Source organism: Salvelinus namaycush, unplaced genomic scaffold (genome assembly GCF_016432855.1).
Source record: "Salvelinus namaycush isolate Seneca unplaced genomic scaffold, SaNama_1.0 Scaffold247, whole genome shotgun sequence".
NCBI classification, from domain to species: Eukaryota; Metazoa; Chordata; class Actinopteri; order Salmoniformes; family Salmonidae; genus Salvelinus; species Salvelinus namaycush.
Window position 1 is genome coordinate 254,299 of NW_024059308.1, and position 21,409 is coordinate 275,707.

The following is a 21,409-nucleotide window of genomic DNA, read 5'->3' on the forward strand; positions in this document are numbered from 1 at the left end:
GTCAAAGGACACCAGAAACAAAATTGTAGACCTGCACCAGGCTGGGAAGACTGAATATGCAATAGGTAAGCAGCTTGGTTTGAAGAAATCAACTGTGGGAGCAATTATTAGGAAATGGAAGACATACAAGACCACTGATAATTTCCCTCGATCTGGGGCTCCACGCAAGATCTCACCCCGTGGGGTCAAAATGATCACAAGAACGGTGAGCAAAAATCCCAGAACCACACGGGAGGACCTAGTGAATGACCTGCAGAGAGCTGGGACCAAAGTAACAAAGCCTACCATCAGTAACACACTACGCCGCCAGGGACTCAAATCCTGCAGTGCCAGACGTGTCCCCCTGCTTAAGCCAGTACATGTCCAGGCCCGTCTGAAGTTTGCTAGAGAGCATTTGGATGATCCAGAAGAAGATTGGGAGAATGTAATATGGTCAGATGAAACCAAAATATAACTTTTTGGTAAAAACTCAACTCGTCGTGTTTGGAGGACAAAGAATGCTGAGTTGCATCCAAAGAACACCATACCTACTGTGAAGCATGGGGGTGGAAACATCATGCTTTGGGGCTGTTTTTCTGCAAAGGGACCAGGACGACTGATCCGTGTAAAGGAAAGAATGAATGGGCCATGTATCGTGAGATTTTGAGTGAAAACCTCCTTCCATCAGCAAGGGCATTGAAGATGAAACGTGGCTGGGTCTTTCAGCATGACAATGATCCCAAACACACCGCCCGGGCAACGGAGGAGTGGCTTCGTAAGAAGCATTTCAAGGTCCTGGAGTGGCCTAGCCAGTCTCCAGATCTCAACCCCATAGAAAATCTTTGGAGGGAGTTGAAAGTCTGTGTTGCCCAGCAACAGCCCCAAAACATCACTGCTCTAGAGGAGATCTGCATGGAGGAATGGGCCAAAATACCAGCAACAGTGTGTGTGAAAACCTTGTGAAGACTTACAGAAAACGTTTGACCTCTGTCATTGCCAACAAAGGGTATATAACAAAGTATTGAGAAACTTTTGTTATTGACCAAATACTTATTTTCCACCATAATTTGCAAATAAATTCATAAAAAATCCTACAATGTGATTTTCTGGATTTTTTTTCTCATTTTGTCTGTCATAGTTGAAGTGTAGCTATGATGAAAATTACAGGCCTCTCTCATCTTTTTAAGTGGGAGAACTTGCACAATTGGTGGCTGACTAAATACTTTTTTGTCCCACTGTACATGCTTTAAAATAAAAAACATTTAAACATATTCCAGCTCAGGTCACTCAAACTGATTTTGAACTCTGTTGACCCCCCCTCCCCCCTCCCCCCTCAACCTTATCACACACACGAGCTCCATTCAAACCAATGAAGGGACACGTTAGAGTCCATGTTAAAAGTACACACAAAGTTTAATGAATGAAAAGTGGAGGAGTAAACATTTTGTCAGTGGCAATAGATAAGATAGATACTACATACATTCAGCATCACTGGGCCTTCCAGTTAAATCCCACCATCACACCTGCGATGGAACACAACTAAAGCAACCGAAGTACCACATCTGTAGGAAATAGTTTTTGTGATTATATTTGTTGTTGCACAAGTTCAATACAACAGAGACTGTCTTTCACAATGAAATGATACTGAGTACAGTTCTCTGTCCATGTATGGTGGTTGAGTCTTTAAGGGTTTCACACTAGACCAAAAGGATCGGGCTGAATTGCAACCATCCATATCCATATTTGTGAAAGTCCTTTTTTTGAGAACTGTGATGAACTGATGTTGAAACCTAGGAGGTATAGAGCTAAACATTTAGCTAAAGGATGAGATGACACTTCATCAATATCATACAATGTGGAGACCTTAGGAAAACCTCAGGGTTATACAAGACTATGGGCTCTATTCAATCAGATCCGCTTTAGCTGACATCCGAAGAACGGTTGTTTTGGTGGTGTCAGAGGTGGACTTGCGTTAGAGCTGTCAAATCCACAAGCAGCTCCTGGCGTGTTACCTTGGCGTAGAGTACCACAGTATGAGTCTTAATACCCATAAATCCTAGTGGTCAAACAAGGAAGTGGTTCCAATCGTTTTCCCACCATTCATTTTTCCCATAGCGTAGTTTAGAAACACTTCAAATAAGGGCTGTGTTTTGTGTAAACTTGCCCTGTGCATCTCTGTAGGACATGGTGACTTTTATCAATATATTCAGCTGTATTTCCCCCCCCCAAAATGAATTGCTAATTAGCTGCTAATGTGGCTATCATAAGGAACTACAAATGCCATGATGATCTGGATGAGACTGCCAAGTCAAGGCGAAGGTAAGGATCTCTGGATTAACTATCTATTGTTAGCTACATTTAGTAATTAATGAATGGGCTACATTCTTTAAAATTAGAATTCTGTGAACTGTCTTGTGCAAGTTTTAAATTGACACAATGCCTGTTAGTAAAGGTGTCAGCCAGAGATTACGTGCAGGAGTTTGCAGGGATTTGTAGTCTTGCATGATGTCTACTTTGATGCTAATTAGCGATTTGATCTTGAGAGTAAATAGAGACTAATATATTAATAAAAGGCACCTTGTCCTAGAGAGATGAACATGGTTATCAAAACGTCACGCCAAGGTACTGTATGCCTACACGAAACACAGCCCTTATTTTAAGTGCTTTGAAAATTCCCTATGCGAAAAACAATTGGAACCATTTCCCTGTTTGACCGCTAGGTTTTATGGGTATTATGACACCTCCACTGTAGGGCTCTATTGTCTGCACAGAGTTGCATTAAGAGAAAGCCCATGCAGCCTCGTTTGCGAGTTTGAACATTGGAATGTGATATGTAATCTACACCTCAATTAGGCTGAGAGAAATTCTAATTTAGTTGAATGATTTTAAATTATTTCTATAAAGCCTACTCTTTCTCGTTCTGAACTTCTAACATGAGAGGGACGGGTGTGGCTTCATGACAATGATCAGGAGCAGCTGCTTGCCGATTTTGAGAGCTCCAACGTAGTTACACCTCCGAAACTGTTAGAACATCAGCTATGCGGGTTTCGGCTATCGCCGGTGAGCACTTGATCTGATTGAATCTAGACCAGGGTTAACATGGTGGCAAACAGGAGTCCACTGCAACAGGGTGCTCTGGGTAGAAGTTGCTCTTAAGCACAGATCTAGGATCAGCCTTCCAATCCCAAAATTTGACCGTAATCCCCCCCCAAATCTCAGTCAGTGTATATTCAACTTCATCCTACTCCACAGTCCTGTAGGTCTCCATCCTACTCCACAGTCCTGTAGGTCTCCATCTTACTCCACAGTACTGTTGGTCTTCATCCTACTCCACAGTCCTGTAGGTCTCCATCCTACTCCACAGTCCTGTAGGTCTCCATCCTACTCCACAGTCCTGTTGGTCTTCATCCTTCTCCACAGTCCTGTAGGTCTCCATCCTACTCCACAGTCCTGTTGGTCTTCATCCTACTCCACAGTCCTGTAGGTCTCCATCCTACTCCACAGTCCTTTTGGTCTTCATCCTTCTCCACAGTCCTGTAGGTCTCCATCCTACTCCACAGTCCTGTAAGTCTTCATCCTTCTCCACAGTCCTGTAGGTCTCCATCCTACTCCACAGTCCTGTTGGTCTTCATCCTACTCCACAGTCCTATAGGTCTCCATCCTACTCCACAGTCCTGTAGGTCTTCATCCTTCTCCACAGTCCTGTAGGTCTCCATCCTTCTCCACAGTCCTGTAGGTCTCCATCCTACTCCACAGTCCTGTAGGTCTCCATCCTACTCCACAGTCCTGTAAGTCTTCATCCTTCTCCACAGTCCTGTATGTCTCCATCCTACTCCACAGTCCTGTAGGTCTTCATCCTTCTCCACAGTCCTGTAGGTCTCCATCCTACTCCACAGTCCTGTAGGTCTCCATCCTACTCCACAGTCCTGTAGGTCTCCATCCTACTCCACAGTCCTGTTGGTCTCCATCCTACTCCACAGTCCTATAGGTCTTCATCCTTCTCCACAGTCCTGTAGGTCTCCATCTTACTCCACAGTCCTGTAGGTCTCCATGCTACTCCACAGTCCTGTAGGTCTCCATCCTACTCCACAGTCCTGTAGGTCTCCATCCTGCTCCACAGTCCTGTAGGTCTCCATCCTACTCCACAGTCCTGTAGGTCTCCATCCTACTCCACAGTCCTGTAGGTCTCCATCCTACTCCACAGTCCTGTAGGTCTCCATCCTACTCCACAGTCCTGTAGGTCTCCATCCTATAGGTCTCCATCCTACTCCACAGTCCTGTATGTCTCCATCCTACTCCACAGTCCTGTAGGTCTCCATCCTACTCCACAGTCCTGTAGGTCTCCATCCTACTCCACAGTCCTGTAGGTCTCCATCCTACTCCACAGTCCTGTAGGTCTCCATCCTACTCCACAGTCCTGTAGGTCTCCATCCTACTCCACAGTCCTGTAGGTCTCCATCCTACTCCACAGTCCTGTAGGTCTCCATCCTACTCCACAGTCATGTAGGTCTCCATTCTACTCCACAGTCCTGTAGGTCTCCATCCTACTCCACAGTCCTGTAGGTCTCCATCCTACTCCACAGTCCTGTAAGTCTTCATCCTTCTCCACAGTCATGTAGGTCTCCATCCTGCTACACAGTCCTATAGGTCTCCATCCTACTCCACAGTCCTGTAGGTCTCCATCCTACTCCATAGTCCTGTAGGTCTCCATCCTGCTACACAGTCCTGTAGGTCTCCATCCTGCTACACAGTCCTGTAGGTCTCCATCCTTCTCCACAGTCCTGTATGTCTCCATCCTACTCCACAGTCCTGTAGGTCTCCATCCTGCTACACAGTCCTATAGGTCTCCATCCTACTCCACAGTCCTGTAGGTCTCCATCCTACTCCACAGTCCTGTCGGTCTCCATCCTTCTCCACAGTCCTATAGGTCTCCATCCTACTCCACAGTCCTGTAGGTCTCCATCCTACTCCACAGTCCTGTCGGTCTCCATCCTTCTCCACAGTCCTGTAGGTCTCCATCCTACTCCACAGTCCTGTAGGTCTCTATCCTACTCCACAGTCCTATAGGTCTCTATCCTACTCCACAGTCCTGTAGGTCTCCATCCTACTCCACAGTCCTATAGGTCTCCATCCTACTCCACAGTCCTGTAGGTCTCCATCCTACTCCACAGTCCTGTATGTCTCCATCCTACTCCACAGTCCTGTATGTCTCCATCCTACTCCACAGTCCTGTAGGTCTCCATCCTGCTACACAGTCCTGTAGGTCTCCATCCTGCTACACAGTCCTATAGGTCTCCATCCTACTCCACAGTCCTGTAGGTCTCCATCCTACTCCACAGTCCTATAGGTCTCCATCCTACTCCACAGTCCTATAGGTCTCCATCCTACTCCACAGTCCTGTAGGTCTCCATCCTACTCCACAGTCCTGTAGGTATCCATCCTACTCCACAGTCCTATAGGTCTCCATCCTACTCCACAGTCCTATAGGTCTCCATCCTACTCCACAGTCCTATAGGTCTCCATCCTACTCCACAGTCCTGTAGGTCTCCATCCTACTCCACAGTCCTGTCGGTCTCCATCCTTCTCCACAGTCCTGTAGGTCTCCATCCTACTCCACAGTCCTGTAGGTCTCTATCCTACTCCACAGTCCTATAGGTCTCTATCCTACTCCACAGTCCTATAGGTCTCTATCCTACTCCACAGTCCTGTAGGTCTCCATCCTACTCCACAGTCCTATAGGTCTCCATCCTACTCCACAGTCCTGTAGGTCTCCATCCTACTCCACAGTCCTGTATGTCTCCATCCTACTCCACAGTCCTGTATGTCTCCATCCTACTCCACAGTCCTGTAGGTCTCCATCCTGCTACACAGTCCTGTAGGTCTCCATCCTGCTACACAGTCCTATAGGTCTCCATCCTACTCCACAGTCCTGTAGGTCTCCATCCTACTCCACAGTCCTATAGGTCTCCATCCTACTCCACAGTCCTATAGGTCTCCATCCTACTCCACAGTCCTATAGGTCTCCATCCTACTCCACAGTCATGTAGGTCTCCATCCTACTCCACAGTCCTGTAGGTCTCCATCCTACTCCACAGTCCTGTAGGTCTCCATCCTACTCCACAGTCCTATAGGTCTCCATCCTACTCCACAGTCCTATAGGTCTCCATCCTACTCCACAGTCCTGTAGGTCTCCATCCTACTCCACAGTCCTGTAGGTATCCATCCTACTCCACAGTCCTATAGGTCTCCATCCTACTCCACAGTCCTATAGGTCTCCATCTTACTCCACAGTCCTATAGGTCTCCATCCTACTCCACAGTCCTGTAGGTCTCCATCCTACTCCACAGTCCTGTATGTCTCCCACTTTTAAAACACAGGATGTGGTGTCTTTATACCTTTTATAATGTGAACTAAACAGGATGATGGCTGATCCATACCCCTTCAGGAGTGAGCTCAGTTCATATCTATCTATAAACATTCAGGTTGGACTGTTCTACTCTGCGACTGGCACCTTCTTTCATCTCTGAAGCTTGTTCTATAGCCTGTCATAGTAGAGAGATTTAACTGTACATGTAAAAATGGACAAAACACTCATTGGTGGATCCAATTGCAGATGGTACAGAAAGATGGCAGGTCTACAGTTTGCTGTCATTCAAGCCATGCCCCCACCACAGTACAATGGTAAGATGGCAGGTCTACAGTTTGCTGTCATTCAAGCCATGCCCCCACCACAGTACAATGGTAAGATGGCAGCATCAATAGTGCTTAATGCAGGTCAAATGTAGACTCCATCTTTGTGCACATCCACAATAAGTAAGCTTCCTACAGCAGATAAGTTTCAGTCAACTGTGACTGTTTCACTTGAATCTTATAATTACTTCTATCTACGACGGAAAATGTCCCCAATATAAAATGACAGAAATTCAACGGAACATTTCAACAAAATCAACACGACGATCAAAACCCTTTCACTATATTTCAGAGTATGGTAAATACAGGAAACATCTATTTCAGAGCAGGAGGGGCATCTCTCTCATTTGCATTTGAACTCCACCCACTCGGGCCCAACAGACAATGAGGAATGTGTCTGAGCCAGAGGGCACAAGCACTGTCTTAAATGGCTATTAAGTGATGTCACAAATACCTTACAGCTTTTCTTTTTTGTTACACTAGTTTTTATTGTAACTTTGTATTCCTTTTTTTCCAATAATTTTTGAAAATCTGCAAAAATTATTATGCCTTTTATACTCTACAGGAAAAAGTCTTAAGATAAAATAAATAAAACAAAACAGCAGACAGACTTTTAAATGAATTAGATGTCATATTCACATGGAAGACAACATATACAATATTAAACATGTTTTTACATAAATACGCCTCCTATAGAACAAGGCCAACCATTCGCTACCTTGTTTTGGACAATCACAAACTAGCTTGTTAGAGCAAGTGAAATATACAAAGGAAAACAGCTATGGAACCAATCAAACGCCATCCTGCCCGTTCCATTGGAAGTTTCCAGAAAACACAGATTTACTCTTTAACATATAAAAATACTATACCAAAATGAAATACAAATATATATATATTAGAATCTGTTAGGCATTTCTGTATAAAGAGAGGGCTGAAGGAGTTAGGTTACATCAGAAAACTAAATATAATGCAAAACAAATCATTGAAATTAGACATAACAAAACAAACAAAAAATTATATTCTGCACCTTTGTTCTGTAATAATATACATCATGATAATAAAAAGCTCTACATATCCATTTGCAAACTTCTCACATGCAACAGTTTGCAAACATTTAATACTGAAGGCATTCAGGGGCCTAATCATCCTGCTCAAAGGGGCTTATGCAAATCATCCTGAGGCAATGCATGCTGGGAGATGGGTCTTCAACGGGCACTGCCTGCTCCAGGTGGGGTTATAGCTTATAGCCTACAGTAGGGAAATTGAGAGTCTACCTGCATTTCAATGTGTATTGCTTCTAATGAAATACTTTTCTGCTCAGACAGAAAATGTGTGTTTGTGTGTGTGTTTCCTTCTGCTCAGACAAGGCCATTCTCTACTGTGTGGGTGCGTGTATGTATGTGTGTGCACTGTGAAGGGCACTGATTTTCAGTGCTGGTATTCAGTGCAGTAGTGTTATAAATAAGGAAAATAATGGACATATCTTGTTCTAAAGGCTCCAGGAGTCTAATAAGCTTCGGTCTAGACCAGCTATAGCCCGACCTAGCTCTGCTCAGCCCAGCACAGCTCAACTGCAGTCCGGCCCAGCCCAGCTAAGCCCGACCTAGCCCTAACTCTGCTCAGCCCAGCACAGCTCAACTGCAGTCCGGCCCAGCCCAGCTAAGCCCGACCTAGCCCTAGCTCTGCTCAGCCCAGCACAGCTCAACTGCAGTCCGGCCCAGCCCAGCTAAGCCCGACCTAGCCCTAGCTCTGCTCAGCCCAGCACAGCTCAACTGCAATCGGGCCCAGCCCAGCTAAGCCTGACCTTATTTGGCTCAACTCAGCCCAGGCAAGCTTATACCAGCCCTGCCCAGCTTCTGCTCAGCTCCAGCCCAACTCCAGCCCAGCTCCAGCCCTTGCCTAACCAAACTCAACTACAGCCCAACCCCAGTCTCCTCCCTCTCTTTCAATATCTCTGTACCTCTTCCCTCTTGCCACCCTGACCAGGCCAGACGCTACATTCCACACACTGCCATCAGGAAGAAAAGATGAGAGATGGTTCTTAGGCTATCTGGGACCTAATGGATGGATGGCCAAGAGGCCAGAGGTTTAGACCATGTGTGTATGAGAGGTTGGTTGAGTCCTTGCTCTGAATGCAACACCTTTGACATCTTTAGACCCCTCCGAAACAATGTTGCAGATAAAATGGTTTGTTGGTTGTTGTGTTTCTGTACGTCACACACCCAAAGCAAGAGGAGGTAATGTCCTATTTTATAAAGACTGTTGTCCCATAATACATAGAGGTTTTTATATATATTTCTTTATACTATTTCTCTTACTCCTCTCCGGTTCTCTCTGTGGTGCGTTCGGCGGCGGTAGCAGGTTTGTGTGAAGCGTGCTACATACAGCCCACGCAGCCACACTTGATGGTCCTCTCCACTTCCTCGCTGAATGATCTTCCGTCGCTGCACTCAAAGGTGTATTTCCGACGTTTCATTCGCTGGCTTGTGCAGCAGGCACCCGTGTCGCAAGCGCCGGAGCACTCTACCCAGGAGACCATGCGTGTGGTCTGGCAGATGGTGTATCCACGCTGCACCTGGTAGAAGTCCCTCACAGGCTCCCCTCGACACTCTGACTCTGTAGGGGAGGAAATATGGAGACACTCTGACTCTGTAGGGGAGGAAAGACAGAGACACTCTGACTCTGTAGGGGAGGAAAGGTAGAGACACTCTGACTCTGTAGGGGAGGAAAGATAGAGACACTCTGACTCTGTAGGGGAGGAAAGACAGAGACACTGACTCTGTAGGGGAGGAAAGACAGAGACACTCTGACTCTGTAGGGGAGGAAAGATAGAGACACTCTGACTCTGTAGGGGAGGAAAGATAGAGACACTCTGACTCTGTAGGGGATGAAAGACAGAGACACTGACTCTGTAGGGGAGGAAAGACAGAGACACTGACTCTGTAGGGGAGGAAAGACAGAGACACTCTGACTCTGTAGGGGAGGAAAGATAGAGACACTGACTCTGTAGGGGAGGAAAGATAGAGACTCTGTAGGGGAGGAAAGATAGAGACACTGAGTCTGTAGGGGAGGAAAGACAGAGACACTGACTCTGTAGGGGAGGAAAGATAGAGACACTGAGTCTTGTAGGGGAGGAAAGACAGAGACACTGACTCTGTAGGGGAGGAAAGACAGAGACACTCTGACTCTGTAGGGGAGGAAAGACAGAGACACTCTGACTCTGTAGGGGAGGAAAGATAGAGACACTGACTCTGTAGGGGAGGAAAGATGGAGACACTGAGTCTGTAGGGGAGAAAAGACGGAGACTCTGACTCTGTAGGGGAGGAAAGATGGAGACTCTGACTCTGTAGGGGAGGAAAGACAGACACACTGACTCTGTAGGGGAGGAAAGATAGAGACACTGACTCTGTAGGGGAGGAAAGATGGAGACTCTGACTCTGTAGGGGAGGAAAGATAGAGACACTCTGACTCTGTAGGGGAGGAAAGATAGAGACTCTGACTCTGTAGGGGAGGAAAGATAGAGACACTGACTCTGTAGGGGAGGAAAGACAGAGACACTCTCACTCTGTAGGGGAGGAAAGATAGAGACTCTGACTCTGTAGGGGAGGAAAGATAGAGACACTCTGACTCTGTAGGGGAGGAAAGATAGAGACTCTGACTCTGTAGGGGAGGAAAGATAGAGACACTCTGACTCTGTAGGGGAGGAAAGATAGAGACTCTGACTCTGTAGGGGAGGAAAGATAGAGACACAGACTCTGTAGGGGAGGAAAGATGGAGACACTCTGACTCTGTAGGGGAGGAAAGATAGAGACACTGACTCTGTAGGGGAGGAAAGATAGAGACACTGACTCTAGGGGAGGAAAGATAGAGACTCTGACTCTGTAGGGGAGGAAAGATAGAGACACTCTGACTCTGTAGGGGAGGAAAGATGGAGACTCTGACTCTGTAGGGGAGGAAAGATGGAGATTCTGACTCTGTAGGGGAGGAAAGATGGAGACACTCTGACTCTGTAGGGGAGGAAAGATAGAGACTCTGACTCTGTAGAGGAGGAAAGATAGAGACACAGACTCTGTAGGGGAGGAAAGATGGAGACTCTGACTCTGTAGGGGAGGAAAGATGAAGACTCTGACTCTGTAGGGGAGGAAAGATAGAGACACTCTGACTCTGTAGGGGAGGAAAGATAGAGACTCTGACTCTGTAGGGGAGGAAAGATAGAGACACTGACTCTGTAGGGGAGGAAAGATAGAGACACTGACTCTGTAGGGGAGGAAAGATGGAGACAGTGACTGTAGGGGAGGAAAGACAGAGACACTGACTCTGTAGGGGAGAAAAGACAGAGACACAGACTCTGTAGGGGAGGAAAGACAGACACTGACTCTGTAGGGGAGGAAAGACAGAGACACTGACTCTGTAGGGGAGGAAAGACAGAGACACTCTGACTCTGTAGGGGAGGAAAGATGGAGACAGTGACTGTAGGGGAGGAAAGACAGAGACACTGACTCTGTAGGGGAGGAAAGACAGAGACACAGACTCTGTAGGGGAGGAAAGACAGACACTGACTCTGTAGGGGAGGAAAGACAGAGACACTGACTCTGTAGGGGAGGAAAGACAGAGACACTGACTCTGTAGGGGAGGAAAGACAGACACTGACTCTGTAGGGGAGGAAAGACAGACACTGACTCTGTAGGGGAGGAAAGACAGACACTGACTCTGTAGGGGAGGAAAGACAGACACTGACTCTGTAGGGGAGGAAAGACAGAGACACTGACTCTGTAGGGGAGGAAAGACAGACACTGACTCTGTAGGGGAGGAAAGACAGACACTGACTCTGTAGGGGAGGAAAGACAGAGACACTGACTCTGTAGGGGAGGAAAGATAGAGACACTCTGACTCTGTAGGTCACAGAGCTCTCCAATGTATCCTGCCTCACAGTGACAGTAGTAATATGTGTATGTGTGTCTGTGTGTCTCCTACCTGCGTCACAGAGTTCTCTCTGTATCCACAGTAGTAATAAGTGTATGTATGTGTGTGTCTGTGTGTCTCCTACCTGCGTCACAGAGTTCTCTCTGTATCCACAGTAGTAATAAGTGTATATGTGTGTGTGTCTCCTACCTGCGTCACAGAGCTCTCCGATGTATCCAGAGTAGTAATACGTGTATGTATGTGTGTGTCTGTGTGTCTCCTACCTGCGTCACAGAGCTCTCCGATGTATCCACAGTAGTAATACGTGTATGTATGTGTGTGTCTGTGTGTCTCCTACCTGCGTCACAGAGCTCTCCGATGTATCCGGCCTCACAGTGACAGTAGGCGTCTCCTGAATCAGACATCTGGCAGCGTCCATGTTTACAGTTGTGGCTGCGGCAGGGGTCAAACAGCTCCCCCTGCTGGTTACACAGGGCACCACGGTAACCCTCCACACACTCACAGCGGTACGACTGCAGGTCAAGGGGAATACACTTCCCATGCACACACCTAGGGAATATAAATTAATCAGTCAATCAATATTCACTACATGACCAAAATTATGTGGACACCTGCTGGTCGAACAAAATCATGGGCATTAATATGGAGTTGGTCCCCCCTCTGCAGCCTCCACTCTTCTGGGAAGGCTTTCCACTAGATGTTGTAACATTGCTGCGTGGACTTGCTTCCATTCAGCCACAAGAGCATTACTGAGGTCGGGCACTGATATTGGGCGATTAGGCCTGGCTCGCAGCTGGTTGAGAGAATGCCAAGAGTGTGCAAAGCTGTCGTCAAGGCATACTACATAATTCCATATGTGTTATTTCATAGTTATGATGTCTTCACTATTATTCTACAATGTTGAAAATAGTAAAAATAAAGATAAACCCTTGAATGTGTAGATGTGTCCAAACTTTTGAATGTTACTGTATGTAATGATTTGTCTCAAGCTGTTCATATGAATTGCAGTTTGAGACTTGGTGAAAACCAAGTGAAATGTAATGCATTATCATCATAACCCCAATGGTCTGTTCCTACTTGCTGCCCTGGCATGGGTTGGCGGCAGGCTGGTCACAGTGTGGTCCGCTCCAGCCTGGCTGGCAGTGGCAGACTGCTCCCTGTGCCCCGTCCGGCTGGCAGATACCATGCAGGCAGTAGATCTTCCTACAGGGCTCACAGCCTGGCACCACACCCGGCTTCATCTGGGTCTTAGTGAAGTCCTGCAGCTCGTTGTTGATATACAGGTTCTGGATGCAGCCGTGGAAACTGGAGCCATTCTGGATCTGCCACAGACGGAAGGCTGCCGAGTGGACGTCCACAGGCATACCTGAGAGACGGAGGGGAAGGAGATAGAGGAGGAAGAAGGGAGATGTTGGTTAGAGTGGGAGTGGTAAGCAGGGGAAGTAGAGTAACAGCTAACACAGGACTGATATGGAGGTAATGAAGGAAGAGAAAGAGGCTTTTTCAAAGAGCCATATGCAAGTGAATATACTGCAGCCATCTGATAGAAGTGTGAGCCAAAATACTACTTCATTACGAGAAGTTAGGAGAACTAAGGGCAGAATCCTCCAAAACGTTCACTAACATCAACATCTGATTTATAGGACATGTTGGTCCAGAATGAATAAATATACTACTGAGCCAGTAGGGAGGGAAAGTATAGAGCCGGGTCCATTTCCCAATCTTTTTAATGAAAATTTCATCAAAGATTTCAATTAAATAATTAACATTTGACTATTTTTAATTCAACAGTCTCTCTGATATAATACATTGATTTGACACTAATTTAATTCCCGAAACAGCGTCTTTGAAACAGAGGACAGTGAAAAGGAGAAGGGGTATTGGGTGATGTGTAGCATACTCTTTCATACAGTGGCCAACAGTCACAAATATACATAACAGTGCAGTACACCACAGTACAGTACACCACAGTACAGTACAATACACCACAGTACAGTACAATACACCACAGTACAGTACACCACAGTACAGTACAATACACCACAGTACAGCACAGCACATCACAGCACCAAAACATAATATCACAAACTCTGGACACACAGCCATTTCTGATATCAGATTAGTTCTATTTCAACACTCAACATTTTAATATCAAGAATGGCTAGTCAGGTTACAGAGCATTACTTACAAGTTTGGGGTGGCAGGTAGCCTAGTGTTTAGAGCATTGGGCCAGTAACCGAAAGCTTGCTAGATCGAATCCCCGAGCTGACAAGGGAAAATCTGTATTACTGCCCCTGAACGAGGCAGTTATAACCCACTGTTACCAGGCCGTTATTGTAATTAAGAAGGTGTTATCTGACTTGCCGAGTTAAATCAAATAAAAATAATAATAAATAAATAAAAAATAAAGAAGGAAATCATAACCCATGTCAATATACCACATCACATATCCAGAGTGAAGACTGTGTCTGGTAGGACAGAGATCTATAGCAATGGGTTGAATAAGGATGAATGAAAACTGGAAATAGTAGGAATCACAGAAATAGAGGACTATACAGTATGTATTATATGGTAGGAATACTGTATGTATTATATGGTAGGAATACAGTATGTATTATATGGTAGGAATACAGTATGTATTATATGGTAGGAATACTGTATGTATTATATGGTAGGAATACTGTATGTATTCTGAACACTGTGGGCCTTGAGAGGTGACGCTCATAGGGCCAAGGGTTTAATGTTGTGCACTATATCAGACACCAGGTTTGCAGTGTTGCTGAGTGTTTGTATAAGTGTCTATGGGGTTTATATTGTAGGCAGGAGTATGTAGCTTTATCAGTGTTTTCTGTTATGTGTGTTCATAAATGTGTGTGTGCGCTGTTTGTATGCTGGACGTGCTCTAACAAACACAGTGGTTATGGGGGATGGACTGGGTGAACTGAGGTTTGGAGTTGGGTAGGTTGCAGGATTGGGTCAGGATATGGCTCGCTTGTGGTAGTTGGGGTTTTGGGATGGGGGGTGGGGGGTGACATTGACAGTAGTGTAGTAGTTGTAGTGCCTGCAGCAGAGGAGGAGGAAGTGGGTGTGTTCTGGAGAGGGCCCCTACCCCCCACGTATAGCGGAGCCTCCCCATTGAGGGGCCGGACCCCCCTCAGGCTATCCATGGTGGTGGGGAGACCCCCGTCGATGGACAGGTTCACCATCTGGTCAAAGGTCACCAGCTCCACCGTGTGGAACTGACCGTCGTTGATTGTCTCAGTACTGCAGACAGAGAGAGAGGGAGGGAGGGAGAAATAACCAGGAGAGAGTGGAAGAAAGAGACAGACAATGTTTCTGTTGTGCTTATGTGTTTGTTTGTTTGTGTGTGTGTGTGTGTGTGTGTTTGTTTGTCTGTGTGTGTGTGTGTATGTGTGTATGTGTGCGTGGGTGTGTGTGTTTGTTTGTCTATGTGTGTGTGTGTGTGTATATGTGTGTGTGTGTGTGTGTGTGTGTGTGTGTGTGTGTGTGTGTGTGTGTGTGTGTGTGTGTGTGTGTGTGTGTGTGTGTGTGTGTGTGTGTGTGTGTGTGTGTGTGTGTGTAGTCTGTGTGATTATGTGTGCGTGGGTGTGTGTGTTTGCGTGTGTGTATGTTTACCTGTAAATAGCATGTCCAGGCTGGCTGCCAGGGTCGTAGCTGACCTTAACGTGACCTTGATGCATCTCTACAGCGATGTGATCATTGTCTCCATTATACAGCAGGATACCGTTCTCCTCCGCTGTCGACACCTGGGGACACACATCACAATAGAATAAAAGGTATGCACATTTCCCTTTGACATCACTTTCACAATCCAAAAATCCAAGTTACTGTACATGTATGATCTCAAACACATGCCTGTTGAATTGTTCATTCAGTACCTGCAGTGTATAAGCTTTGTGTGTGTGTGTTACAGTACCTGTAGTGAGATGTTAGATACCTGCAGTGTGATGTTAGCCTGGGGCCAGTTCTTGAGGTCAGAGAGCAGCAGGTAGGAGTCTCTGTCTACAAAGTTAACGCTGACCAGCTTCTCACAGCGAGGCCCTCCGAACCCAGGGAGACACTGGCACAGTGCCCGGCCTGCTCGCTCCACACACGGGGCACCGTTCTGGCAGTCTGCCAGGTCACACAGAGAGCGCGGGGAGGGGGGCACCTCACACAACTGACCACTACGGGAGGATGCGGGAGGGGAGGTTGTGAGGAGAGAGAGAGAGAGAGACAGAGAGAGAGAGAGAGAGAGAGAGAGAGAGAGAGAGAGAGAGAAAGAGAGAGAGAGAGGAGAGAGAGAGAGGAGAGAGACAGAGAGAGAGAGAGACAGAAAGAGAGAGAGAGCGAGAGAGAGAGAGCAAGAGAGAGAGAGGAGACAGAGAGACAGAGGGAGAGAGAGAGACAGAGAGAAAGAGAGGCAGAGAGACAGAGAGATAAGGGTGAGTAAGTCAAAATGATAGATTCAGAGACATTAGAAACTTCACTGCTAAAGAAGAAGAAGTAGCACAGATGGCTTGATATTGTTCTAAGTTGTATATGAGTTCTAAGGTTTGTGTGTGAGTTCTATGGTTTGTGTGTGAGTTCTATGGTTTGTGTGTGAGTTCTAAGGTTTGTATATGAGTTCTAAGGCTTTTGTGTGAGTTCTATGGTTAGTGTATGAGTTCTAAGGTTTGTATATGAGTTCTAAGGTTTGTATATGAGTTCTAAGGCTTGTGTGTGAGTTCTAAGGCTTGTGTGTGAGTTCTAAGGTTTGTGTGTGAGTTCTAAGGTTTGTGTATGAGTTCTAAGGTTTGTATATGAGTTCAAGGTTTGTATATGAGTTCTAAGATTTGTATATGAGTTCTAAGATTTGTATATGAGTTCTAAGGTTTGTATATGAGTTCTAAGGCTTGTGTGTGAGTTCTAAGGTTTGTGTATGAATTCTATGGTTTGTGTGTGAGTTCTATGGTTTGTGTGTGAGTTCTAAGGCTTGTGTATGAGTTCTAAGGCTTGTGGATGAGTTCTATGGTTTGTGTGTGAGTTCTAAGGTTTGTGTGTGAGTTCTATGGTCAGTGTGTGAGTTCTAAGGTTTGTGTATGAGTTCTAAGGCTTGTGTGTGAGTTCTAAGGTTTGTGTATGAGTTCTAAGGCTTGTGTGTGAGTTCTAAGGTTTGTGTGTGAGTTCTAAGGTTTGTGTATGAGTTCTAAGGCTTGTGTGTGAGTTCTAAGGTTTGTGTGTGAGTTCTAAGGTTTGTGTGTGAGTTCTATGGTTTGTGTGTGAGTTCTATGGTCAGTGTGTGAGTTCTAAGGTTTGTGTATGAGTTCTAAGGCTTGTGTGTGAGTTCTAAGGTTTGTGTATGAGTTTTAAGGCTTGTGTGTGAGTTCTAAGGCTTGTGTATGAGTTCTAAGGCTTGTGTGTGAGTTCTAAGGTTTGTGTGTGAGTTCTAAGGCTTGTGTATGAGTTCTAAGGCTTGTGTGTGTGTGTGTGTGTGTGTGTGTGCGTGGGCCTCACCTGTAGCCATCGGGGCAGGAGCAGGAGTATCCATTGAGTTGGTCGACACACTGAGCTCTGTTCAGACAGCGATTCCCCTCACAGTCATCGTAGTCCACACTGCAGTCATCACCGACGTAGCCCGGAGAACACACACACCTGCAACACACACAAACGTCTGTGAGCTTGAGCCAGGGCATTAGGTCTGGGTGACAACGCAAATCTTTAAGTCTCCCACACGTTGATATGGTGTACTCACTGGGGCCCAGTAGAGGTGATGAGACAGGTAGATTGGTGTTGACACGGACTGACACCTGGAGCACACACATCCTCCATCTCCTCACACACCTCCCCTGGAGAGGGAGGGAGAGAGGGAGACAGGGAGGGAGAGAGAGAGGGAGGGAGGGAGGGAATGAGGGAGGGAGGGAGAGGGAGAGAGGGAAAGAGGGAAAGAGGGAAAGAGGGAAAGAGGGAAAGAGGGAAAGAGAGAGAGAGAGAGAGAGAGAGAGAGAGAGAGAGAGAGAGAGAGAGAGAGAGGGAGAGAAAGAGAGAAAGAGAGAGAGAGGGAGAGAGAGAGAGGGGGAGAGAGGGAGAGAGAGAGACAGAGAGAGGGGGAGAGGGGGATGGAGAGAGAGAGAGAGAGAGAGGGAGAGAGGGATGGAGAGAGAGAGAGAGGGAGAGAGGGAAAGAGGGATGGAGAGAGAGGGAAAGAGGGAGAGATTACATTGATGGATGAAAAATTGCAACCGAATAGGTCAACTCAACAGCGATCGAGAGAAGGCTGGTCTATAGTGTAATGTGTGTTACCTGTGTAGTACAGTGGACAGAGGCAGGTATAGTGGTTGACTCCATCTATACAGGCAGCTCCGTTTCCACAGTCATTATCTTCACAGTCATCTATGTTGGTCAGGCAGGTAGGACCGTCAAAGCCAAGGGGACAGGCACAGCTGTATGCTGCTGCCTCCTCCTCATCGAGTTGGCAGGTGCCCCCGTTGACACAGGGGTTACTGACACACGCGTTCAGAGAAGTCTCACAGTTTCTACCCTGCAGACACAAAGAAAAGTTCAGTGGTCACCAGTCGACCCTGTTCCTGGAGAGCTACAGTGTCTGTGAAGAAATTGATAACACTGGATTTCAAATTAATGCATTTTCATTAATGGAATCAGGTGTGCTAAAGCTGGGCTGGAAGAGCTGGGCTGCACAAGCTGAACAACAGGCTTTATAATGTCAGAAGTGGAGAGGTCTTGTGACAAACTCAACAGCCACAAAGACAAGTAAGGACTTGATTCAATCTATATTGCCGATGTTCAAAGCTATAGTGAGCTTGACATTTAAAGGTAATTTACGATTGAGCCGACACATGCAGCGTTTACCGTGAATGCAGTCTCCCCGCGAACGCGGGAACATTGCCTTTAAATTTCAATCACTTCACCGATACAGATTGAATCAAGACCTAATTTTAGCCTAAGTATGTGTTAGAGCTGGACTGAACCAAAAGCATGCACGACATGGCGAGAAGAGCACGGCAGGTAAATGGTTAATGTGAGATCTCACCTTGAATTCAGGAGGACAGCTACACCTGTAGATCTCTGCCAGATCACTGTGACAGATCCCTTGGTTGACACACGGGCTGGACAGACACGGGTTACACTTGGCCAGGACGCCGCTGTCCACCTCACCTACCACACAGAAAAATCTCATTTACATACCTATTCACACCCCTTTGCTATGACACTCTCCGAGATAGAATTGCGATGAGGCACATATCTGGGGAAGGGTATATAACATGGTCTCCATCATTGGGAAATTTTAAAAAACAGGCCCAGTTCAACACCCATCTAACACCATCCCTACAGTGAAGCATGACGGTGGCAGCATCCCTACAGTGAAGCATGACGGTGGCAGCATCCCTACAGTGAAGCATGACGGTGGCAGCATCCCTACCGTGAAGCATGACGGTGGCAGCATCCCTACAGTGAAGCATGACGGTGGCACCATCCCTACAGTGAAGCATGACGGTGGCAGCATCCCTACCGTGAAGCATGACGGTGGCACCATCCCTACAGTGAAGCATGACGGTGGCACCATCCCTACAGTGAAGCATGACGGTGGCAGCATCCCTACCGTGAAGCATGACGGTGGCACCATCCCTACAGTGAAGCATGACGGTGGCACCATCCCTACCGTGAAGCATGACGGTGGCACCATCCCTACCGTGAAGCATGACGGTGGCACCATCCCTACCGTGAAGCATGACGGTGGCACCATCCCTACCGTGAAGCATGACGGTGGCACCATCCCTACCGTGAAGCATGACGGTGGCAGCATCCCTACTGTGAAGCATGACGGTGGCACCATCCCTACAGTGAAGCATGACGGTGGCACCATCCCTACAGTGAAGCATGACGGTGGCACCATCCCTACCGTGAAGCATGACGGTGGCACCATCCCTACCGTGAAGCATGACGGTGGCACCATCCCTACAGTGAAGCATGACGGTGGCACCATCCCTACCGTGAAGCATGACGGTGGCAGCATCCTTACCGTGAAGCATGACGGTGGCACCATCCCTACAGTGAAGCATGACGGTGACACCATCCCTACCGTGAAGCATGACGGTGGCACCATCCCTACCGTGAAGCATGACGGTGGCAGCATCCCTACTGTGAAGCATGACGGTGGCACCATCCCTACAGTGAAGCATGACGGTGGCACCATCCCTACAGTGAAGCATGACGGTGGCACCATCCCTACCGTGAAGCATGACGGTGGCACCATCCCTACCGTGAAGCATGACGGTGGCACCATCCCTACAGTGAAGCATGACGGTGGCAGCATCCCTACCGTGAAGCATGACGGTGGCACCATCCCTACCGTGAAGCATGACGGTGGCACCATCCCTACCGTGAAGCATGACGGTGGCAGCATCCCTACCGTGAAGCATGACCGTGGCACCATCCCTACCGTGAAGCATGACGGTGACAGCATCCCTACCGTGAAGCATGACGGTGGCACCATCCCTACCGTGAAGCATGACGGTGGCAGCATCATGCTATGGGGATGCTTTTCAGCTCCATGGACTGGGAGACTGGCAAGGACAGAGGTAACAATGAATGGAGCCAAATACAGGCAAATCCTTGATGAGAACCTGCTTCAGAGTGCAAACGATCGTAGATTGGAGTGAAGATTTGCGCTCTAACAGGACAATGACTCCCAAGTATACAACCAAACAATGCTGGTATGGCTTCAGAACAAGAATGTGAAAGTCTTTGAGTGGCCCAGACTTGAATCCCATTGAAAATATGTGGAAAGATTGCTGTTCACCCCAGGTCCCCATCTAACTTAACAGAGCTTGAGAAAATCTGCAAGGAAGAATGGGACAAAGTCCCCAAAACCAGATGCGCAAAGCTGATACAGACATACCCAAGTTGATTCAAAGCTGTAATCAAAGTATTGACTCGGGTGTGAATTAAACTAAATTAATTAACCCATCTCACCGTGGCACTCAAACTTCTTGGCAGGGGTGGTGAGCAGCAGCTTGCCCTCCATGCCCGTAGGTCCGGCACATCGGGCGATGCCTGGCTCCTTGTAGCCCGTCTTCACCCAGTCAGACAGCCAGAGCAGACGGCAGTCACAGTACAGGGGGTTGGCACCAATAGCCCTGAGGGTGAAGGGTCAGAGGTTAAGGGTCAGGGACAGGCAGTTGTGGGAACTGTCGTTTGTTATAAAAAAAAATGTATATTGTCATACATGAGTAAAAGTAAAGATACCTTAATAGAAAATTAATCAAGTAAAAGTGAAAGTCTCCCAGGTAACATACTACTTGAATAAAGTACAAAAGTATTTGGTTTTATACTGAACAAAAATATAAACGCAACATGCAGCAATTTCTAAGATTGTGCTGAGTTACAGTTCATATAAGGAAATCAGTCAATTGAAATAGATTCATTAGGCCCTAATCTATGGATTTCACATGACTCGGCATGGGCGCAGCCATGGGTGGGCCTGGGAGGCCATAGGTTCACCCACTTGGGAGCCAGATCCAGATCCACCCACTGTAGAACCAGTCCCAGACAATAAGAATTTGTTCCCCCCCCCCCCCCCCACAGGTTATATGAAGCTGGATGTGGAGGTCCTGGGCTGGTGTGGTTACATGTGGTCTGCGGTTGTGAGGCCAGTTGGACGTACTGCCAAATTCTCTAAAATGGCGTTGGAGGCAGCTTATGGTAGAGAAATTAACATTAAATTATCTGGCAACAGCTCTGGTCGACATTCCTGCAGTCAGCATGCCAATTGCACGCTCCCTCAATGCTTGAGACATCTGTAGTATTGTGTTGTGTG

At 47.0% G+C, this 21,409-nt stretch overlaps 1 protein-coding gene across 1 annotated transcript; it reads right to left on the minus strand.

The window, feature by feature from the left end:
• Positions 1-9,046: 9,046 nt before the first annotated feature.
• Positions 9,047-20,729, minus strand: LOC120038997 (slit homolog 1 protein-like; the record flags this gene model as incomplete). Its single annotated transcript, XM_038984524.1, has 11 exons — positions 9,047-9,285; positions 11,930-12,141; positions 12,670-12,958; positions 14,702-14,856; positions 15,229-15,359; positions 15,551-15,779; positions 17,089-17,226; positions 17,327-17,420; positions 17,875-18,112; positions 18,623-18,747; positions 20,566-20,729. Coding segments are annotated over 11 exons (2,014 nt in total), but the record flags the coding sequence as incomplete, so codon positions are not given.
• Positions 20,730-21,409: the final 680 nt, after the last annotated feature.